General features: G+C 37.4%; 1 protein-coding gene across 1 annotated transcript; it reads right to left on the bottom strand.

Annotated features, from left to right (window-relative positions):
• Positions 1-7,704: 7,704 nt before the first annotated feature.
• LOC111412914 lies at positions 7,705-8,346 on the bottom strand. The gene has a single exon (XM_023043780.1). The coding sequence runs from the start codon at positions 8,344-8,346 to the stop codon at positions 7,705-7,707; it is 642 nt and encodes a 213-aa protein (XP_022899548.1).
• Positions 8,347-8,898: the final 552 nt, after the last annotated feature.

Below are 8,898 nucleotides of genomic sequence, written 5' to 3'. Positions count from 1 at the left end.
CATGTAACATGATCGGTATCTAAAAATAAATTTTAATGTGTGTAATGTTTTAATGAACTATGATATAATATTGTGAGGAAATGACTTTGTTTTCCTTGTCGTTGTAACCTAGTCTGCAACTACACTTTCCGTTTCGCAAGATGTGACAGAAGAACCCATTCATTTTCTTATGTTGGATTTCTTCCAGTGTGGCCAGGACTTCTCGTGGTCCTTTGAATTTTTGTTGACAATTTTAATGTTGATCTTGGAATCCACCTCTTTCCATACTTTGTTAAAAAATGAATTTTACTTATAAGTTTTCACTTGTTAACATTTAAACCATATATATTGTTGTTGTCGATTCTCGCATTGATGATGCGTTCACATTTTTGGATTCCACTCATGTTTACGCAGCTTTCTTCCTGCATATTTCGACAAATAGTTAAAGCATGTGGCCTTCTTCGGTGGTGAGTGAGGTGGCTGCGAACACTACAACGATCAAATTAGTCTATCTGTGAATAGGTATTTGGGTATAGGATGTATTAAAGACGTGAGCCAAAAAAGGAGTTTGGATCCGAGAGTACGTAGAGAACAAAAAATCAAGTAGCAATGTTATAGTTGAGTTTGTAAAAATGTATTACCTTCAAATTACACTATTTGTGAGCTTTTCTAATAGAATAAGAGAAATAATGATTGCTGGATGAAGAGACACGTTGCCTTGTGTCAATGACCGAGATGCCTTGTCATAGGTGTCATTCTGTCAATCCTAAGTCCTGTGCATTTAATGCTCTCGATCATTTGTGGCCCTATGGCTCATGCCTAAAATACAGGACTAGGCTCCACGAGTGGACTTGATAGAGTGACGGCTACATTGAGTGAGTACATTAAATCAATCATAGGAGATCTTATATGAGAGATCCTTGCAACATCTCGCCTTGTCCATGAGGGTTCAACTTACCCAAGAGAATTCAGCACTTTATGAGGGTTCGGCCTCTTCATGGTGATTCAACGGAATTGTTAGATAGGCAAAGTGAAATGGAGCATGACCCTTGGTTCGCCTATTACGTGACTGTCATGTGGCCATTTTGAAACCTCATTGAAAGAGGCGTAACATATTTAGTTTTAATTACTATACTCCTCGAAACTTAATATGTCCTAGTTTAATCACTATTCCTTACTGTCCAATAACTATAATCATCGAAACTGTTGTTTTCTTGATTGCACCAACAATTTGGTGTGAACATGAGGAAATGACAAAATATATTGCTTGGGACCGGAGACTTATTGACGTTGTGTTCTAAATCTTTAGAGTAATTAAAACTAAATATGTAAAACAAAATTTTGAAGTCCACAAAAATTAGATTTTGTTTTGATTAGGATGAAGACAAAATTTATATTTAACTCTCCTCCCATGCAAATCCAGCATCAATGTTTAGTTAGGGCGGAGGTTGACTTTGATCGTCGACCGTCGACAATCAACGATCGTAAAAGCACGGTCCAGTCGGTTCTAAACCATGATAGGTAAAACCAATTTCTAACCCATGGTAACCACCAATTCATCAAACAAGCAGGTTCATTCAATGATTCAATAAAAATGAAAATCTCCAAACCGCTCAACAGAAAACATTTGGGGGAAGGAATTAGGAGATAAAACCTGTAAATAGTGAATGCTCCAAACAACCTAAAATGATGGAAAAAAACCTCAATGTCAAACAAGGAATCGATGTAGGTCACTAGTCAGTAGGTGCACAGCACACAGACTTGCTAACACCAAAATTAACACCTATATGGATTATTACTATAAACTCAAGCCACTATTGAAAGTCTGAAACAGCAACCCATATAAAATTATTTCAAGTAAAGAGAAGGAAAGCATTTAAAAGATGTAAAAAAAACAGATGACGAATTTAATTATGGCTAACTAGAAAAATTCCAAGAGTTACATGTAAATAATGAGAAGGAATTGGGGGAAGAAGAAAGAACTCGCGAAGGTTTGCTCTTCTCTGATCTCTCTAGACTCTAGCTACTGATTTTGATGGAAAGGAAATCGAAAACAGGACTGACTCGAAAAAAGAAAGCGTTGCTACCTGCTGGTCGCTGGAGAGTGGAGACTCGACTGCCTCTGCCCTCTACCGTACTCGAAGGTAGTGGACTGAAATTAGGGAAATAATCTGCAATGTTTTGAAAACTGGACAGGACCGACCGATTCAATTGGGAAAACTGGGAGCCAAACCAATATTCAGCTCGGTCATTGCTTTAAACCGTTTTTAATTAGAATCGGTAAAAAAACCGAAATTTCAGCCACTCACACCGTTAACTGGACGACCCGTAACCGGTTTTGCCAAGTTAAATTAACTAGTTTATTAAATGTTGTTTTCAAATTTCAGCCCAAGAAATTGACTGCCCATGACTGTGAGTGCTTTGGCCCACATATTTATAAAATTCATCTTCAGTGCTTCTTTCTTAGGTTTTCGATGTGGGATCAAGAAAGATATTTGTACTTTGTAGGTGGATATTAATCAACTCTTCTTTTCAATGTGGGAATAAAAAAAAAGGGTCTCTAGATTTCCAGTCCTCTCTCGGTCTCTTGTAAATAATTTTTCAATTCTAAAAATGAATAAATTAAAAAGGCAATAGCTTAATTTAAAAAAGGGATAATACTGCTGCCGTAAATTATTGATCTCTTCAGATTAATTTTTTTTCATTTTATTTGATCTTTTATTTAATTTTATTATATTAACACAATAAAATACTATGAAAGTCTTAAACAATTCACCATAAAATAAAATAAAAAATTAAATGCACCCAAATTTAACCATTAATGGGTGCATTTGTCTATGCATATTAAGTTAATTTGAAATTAACTAAATTTTTTCAGTTGTTGTGGTATAAAATTTATTTATTTATTAAAATCGGTTTGACCCCGGTTTAATCCCGATTTGACCTTTCAACCCTTGACTCTTTAGCTTTTCCAAGTCAACATCCAAGCCGATTTTCAAAACATTGACAATCTAGTTATGCTGTATGCGTTTTGGAGAATGCTGATTTGGGCTTGATTAAAAAAAAAGCCCAACCCAAAATGTAAAATTTGAAAGAGCGACAGTGAGCCCACAGCCAACGAAATCTGAAATCTGAGAGCTCCCGACAGCCGGCGATTTCGACGAATCCAGTTAGGGCGGCTGCCCTAGCTGGCCAGTACCTCTATCTGCCATTGGAAGTCCAGATTCATTGTGCCCAAATCCTATCTACTTAAAAATATTACACATCAAATATGAAAAACCTTCTGTTAACAGAAAAATATTTGCAGTCTCCTCAAAATTTCTTAAACCAATCCCAACCTTTTAATCCCATTATGTCATTTTTGTTTACTTTTTTTTAACTATTTTCATAATAAACCAGAATAAAAAAAATGGGTGGAGATTAAAAAGCTGGTTGTGGAAAATATCTTTACACAACCCCTCAAGAAGGCCAACCAAAGAATTCTCCGGCCTCATTTTTAACTCCTTAGGTTAAGTGACTGTAAGAATTCTGTATATAATTATAATTGTTACGATAAGTTCAAGAAAATCAGCCTACTTTGTTTCACAAAAATAAGAAATAATAAACTGCAAATGAAAGAAACATAAAAATAAAACGCAAAGAACACGGTATTTTCGCCATAAGGCAAGAGGTTCGGAACTGGAGTTCCTAATCCCCTTTTGAGCTTCCGCCACCGGAAGGAATCACTATATTAATCGGAATCTCCAAAAAATTACAGATCACAGTTCATTGGCACTCAGGCGAAATCACATCAAGATTTCGCACACAACAACCTGCACTGCATATTAGAGTATCCACTCAAGGATTACGCCCTATAAAATCACTCAAGATCTATTATGGGGCTGAAATTACAATCAAATCTACATGGGGCCTTTTTGAGTGCAAAGGAGAATCGAAGAACAAACAATCGAGAGAGAACCGAGAGTTCGAAAGAGAGAGAGCTGGTAAAAATGAAAAGTCACAGCCTCTCAAAACCTAGAAGCAAGATTAATATCAAAGGAGCTAGAAGGTTCCTCATCAATGGTAAGAAGATTGACATTTGGCAAGATCTGGAGCGTCTGTTCTTATTAAAGAAAAACGGGTTTCAGTAACCCGTTTTATGCCAAGCCGATTAGCACAGCTCAAGTGATCAAATGATCTAACCCACAAGCCCATAAGTTTTAATAGTCCAACCCAATCATCATTGTGCCACAATATTTTTCTCTACATTCTCCACCTTGGTACAATGATTCCAGTATCATTTATAGTGATTCCTACAGTCATGACATTATTTTCTTGGGTACCTGATACACAAATCAGTAGCAATTTATATTAAGCTGCTTTAAACAATCCAAGAAGGCAGTACTTTAGTTCCAACATCAGCAGGGTTAAAATGAGTAGAAATCTTTTCAAGTTTGACAACACCTTGAGAAATTACAGCTCTAATAAAATGAATTTTCACATTAACATGTTTAGATCTATTATGTAGCACATGATTTCTACTCAAATGTATAGCAGATTGGCTATTAGAATGTAAGACAACATCATTTATGAAGCCAAATTCATTTAAAAGTCCTTTTAGCCAAATTCCTTCTTTAATTGCATCGGTAGTAGCTATAAATTTCACTTCAGTTGAAGACAATGCAACAATATTTTTTAATTGTGATTTCCAGCTTATACAGGAATTACATAAAGTGTAAACATAGGCAGAAGTTGATTTTCTGTTATCCCTATCACCTGCATAATCTGAATCTGTGAAACCCCCCAAGATAACACCCTCAGATTGTTTTCTATACTCAATTCCTAGGTCACAAGTTCCTTTTATATATCTTAGAAGCCATTTCATAGCTTCCCAATGAACCTCACCAAAATTTGACATGTATCTACTCAATACACTTATTGAAAATGCCAAATCAGGCCTAGAACAAATTATTAGATACCTAACTGACCCCACAACATTAGAATATGACACTTTAGCCATCCTTTTTAACTCATCTTCTGTTTTGGGACATTGATCATTAGATAATTTAAAGTGATCTGCTAAAGGTAAGCTCACACTTTTAGCATCAAACATTGCAAATCTTTCAAGTATTTTCAAAGCATAAGATTTTTGATTTAGACTTAGTGTGCCCTCTATTCTATTTCTTTTAATTTTGATACCCAAAAATTTTCTAACAAGACCTAGATCCTTCATTTCAAATTCAGACTTTAATTTGTCTTTAATTGACTCTATTTCCTTTACGTCATGACTTGCTAAAAGCATGTCATCCACATAAAGTAGAAGATAGAGTGAATTCTCACCTCCGTTTCCTTTACAATAAAGACATGTATCGAAATTACTTCTTTTAAAACCAAGTCCAAGTACAAAAGTATCAAATCTCTTGTACCATTGTTTTGGAGCTTGTTTTAAACCATAGAGTGACTTTTTAAGAAGACATACTAAGTCTGAATTTTTATTCACTTCAAAACTTTTAGGTTGTTCCATAAAAATGATTTCTTAAAGATCTCCATTTAAAAAGGCAGTTTTTACATCTAATTGATCCAATTCCCAATTAAATTGAGCTGCTAGAGCAAGTATTACTCTAACAGTTGTAAATTTTACAACTGGAGAAAAGATTTCATTGAAATCTATTCCCTCTTTTTGGACAAAACCCTTAGCCACAAGTCTTGCTTTGTATCAAATGTCATTCTCATCTTTTTCACCTCTTTTGATTTTAAGAATCCACTTACAATCTATAACTCTCTTTCCCTTAGGTCTTTTCACTAAGTTCTATGTTTTATTCTTTCTCAATGATTCCATTTCATCATGCATAGCAGTCAGCCAATGCTTAGAGTCCTTGCTACTCATATCATCTTTGCTTCCACCCATTTTGATACGTAATCCACTGCCACCAAGATATACTGATTTGAGAACAAAGGGGGGAAGGTCCCATGAAGTCAATTCCCCAAACATCAAATATATCCACTTTCAAAATGTTGTTCAGTGGCATTTCATTCCTCCTCGAGATATTCCCAGTGCGTTGACATCTGTCACACCTCTTAACAAACTCAAATGTGTCTCTAAACAGTGTAGGCCAGTAGAAACTTGATTGTAGAATCTTTGCAACTGTTTTTGAAGCCCCAAAGTGCCCTGCATAAGTAGATGAATGGCAGTGCTCGAGAATCTCATGTACTTCTTCCTCAGGATGCATCTCCTTACTATCTGATCCGCCCCCCGCCTATAGAGAATTGGGTCCTCCCAAAAATAATACTTCAATTCGGCGAAGAACTTTTTCCTTTGGTGACTCGAGTAGTCCGGTGGTGGGATGGAACTGGCCAGGTAATTGACGATATCTACATACCAAGGTGCTTCATCTACTCTCAACATTTGCTCATCTGGGAAGATCTCATTGATGTCCACTAATTCATCTGCCCCCAGGCTCCAATCGGGATAGGTGATCTGCTACTATATTCTCACTGCCCTTCTTATCTCGTATCTCGATATCGAATTCTTACAGCAATAGCACCCAACAAATCAACCTCGGCTTTGCATCCTTCTTTGTGAGTAGATACTTTAATTCAACATGATCTGTGTAGACTATAACTTTAGACCCGACAAGATATGACATGAATTTGTCAAATGCATACACTACAGCCAATAGCTCCTTTTCAGTGGTGGCATAATTGATTTGCACTTCATTAAGAGTCCTACTTGCATAGTAAATTACGTGAAAGATTTTGTTTCTCCATTGTCCCAATACTGCACCTACGGTGTGATCACTTGCATCACACATCAATTCAAAAGGGAGTTCCCAGTCTGGTGCCACAATTATTGGTGTTGTCGTAAGCTTCTCCTTTAAGGTGTTGAATGCTGTGAGGCATTCTTCATTAAACTCAAAGGTGACGTCTTTCATTAGCAGATTACATAACGGTTCAGTGACCTTCGAGAAATCTTTTATAAATCTCCTGTAGAACCCTGCATGTCCTAAGAAACTACGAACCCCTTTAACTGATGTAGGTGGTGGTAACTTCTCAATAACTTGAATTCTTGCCTTGTCCACCTCAATTCCTTTTGATGAGATTCGATGCCTGAGTACAATTCCTTCTTGCACCATAAAGTGGCATTTCTCCCAATTTAAAACCAGGTTAGTCTCCTTGCATCTCTGTAAGACCAAATTTAGGTGCTCTAAACATTCATCGAATGAGAACCCAAACACTGAGAAGTCGTCCGTGAAAACCTCAATAAACCTTTCAATCATATCGGAGAATATTGCCATCATATACCTCTGAAATGTGGCTGGGGCGTTGCAAAGACCAAAAGGCATCCTACGATAAGCAAAAGTACCATAGGGACAGGTGAAAGTGATCTTTTCCTGATCTTCTGGTGCGACAGGTATCTGATTATAGCCCGAGTATCCATCTAGGAAACAATAATGTGAATGTCCAGCCAATCTTTCTAACATCTGATTGATGAATGGGAGGGGAAATGATCCTTTCGTGTGGCTACATTGAGCTTGCGATAGTCGATGCAAACTCTCCATCCCGTAACTCTTCGGGTGGGAATTAATTCATTCTTCTCATTTTTCACCACTGTGATTCCCCTTTTTTCGGTGCCACTTGAACCGGGCTAATCCATGCACTATCTGAAATTGGGTAAATAATTCCTGCATCCAGTAATTTCAATATCTCTGCCCTAACCACTTCCTTCATGTTCGGATTTAATCTTCTCTAACCCTCTATACTTGGCTTGCAATTTTCCTCCATTAGAATCTTATGCATGCACAGAGAAGGGCTGATTCCTTTAATGTCAGCTATTGTCCACCCAATCGCCGTCTTGTTTTCTCTGAGTACCCTGAGCAGTTTTTCTTCCTCCACCTCACTGACCGTATTTGAAATGATTACTGGAAGTGTATCGGACTCCCCCAAATATGCATATCTGAGATGTGGTGGTAATTGCTTGAGTTCTAGAACTGGTGGCTGCTGAACTGAAGGTAGTGGCTTTGTGTTTCCCGTCCCCAATTCCTCGAAGTGCCTCTTTCGGGTGTATGGCGGGTTGGTCTTCAAAAACCTTGCACATGTTTCAACTTCAAAAGACTCTGACTGGATTGATTGGGATTGTGCAATACATGCCTCATAGGCATCAGATGGACCGTGTAGTAAGAATGTTTCTTGTACTGCTTTGTCAATAATGTCAACTTGATAACAGCTGTCAGATTCTGCTGGTAGTTTCATTGCCTTGAATACATTGAATGATATCTGTTCCTCTCCCAATCTTAAAATCAACTGACCTCTTTGAACATCAATTAACGCTCTCCTTGTTGCCAGAAATGGTCTGCCAAGTATCAATGGGACGTCCTTGTCCTCTTCCATGTCCAGAATAAGAAAATCCACTGGGAATATGAACTTCTCAACCTTGATAAGCACATCTTCAATTATTCCTTTGGGATGTGTCAGTGACCTGTCAGCCGCTGAAGTGTCACAGTGGTTGCTTTAGCTTCTCCCAAACTGAGTTTCCTGAAAACAGACAAAGGCATTAAATTAATACTTGCACCGAGGTCACATAATGCTTTATCAAAATATACTTCACCGATTGTGCAAGGAACAGTAAAACTCCCTGGATCTTTTAGTTTTGGTGGAAGCTTATTCTGGATTCTGACACTACATTCCTCAGTAAGCATAACTTCTCATGATCTTCCAGCTTGCGTTTATTTGATATGATATCCTTCAGAAATTTCACGTAGCTAGGCATCTGGAACAGTGCATCAGCTAGTGGGATGTTGATATGGAGCTTTTTGAAGATTTCTAGAAATTTTTTGTATTGTTGCTCCACTTTTTGCTTCTTCAAGCGCTGTGGAAAGGGAATCGAAGGTTCGTAGGGGTTGACTGTGACTTTGGCCTTATCTTGTGATTCTTCTGAATTTT

Source organism: Olea europaea, chromosome 16, assembly GCF_002742605.1.
Source record: "Olea europaea var. sylvestris chromosome 16, O_europaea_v1, whole genome shotgun sequence".
Taxonomy (NCBI): Eukaryota; Viridiplantae; Streptophyta; class Magnoliopsida; order Lamiales; family Oleaceae; genus Olea; species Olea europaea.
The sequence above is the reverse complement of the archived record's forward strand: the minus strand, read 5'-3'. Positions and strand labels throughout refer to the sequence as shown.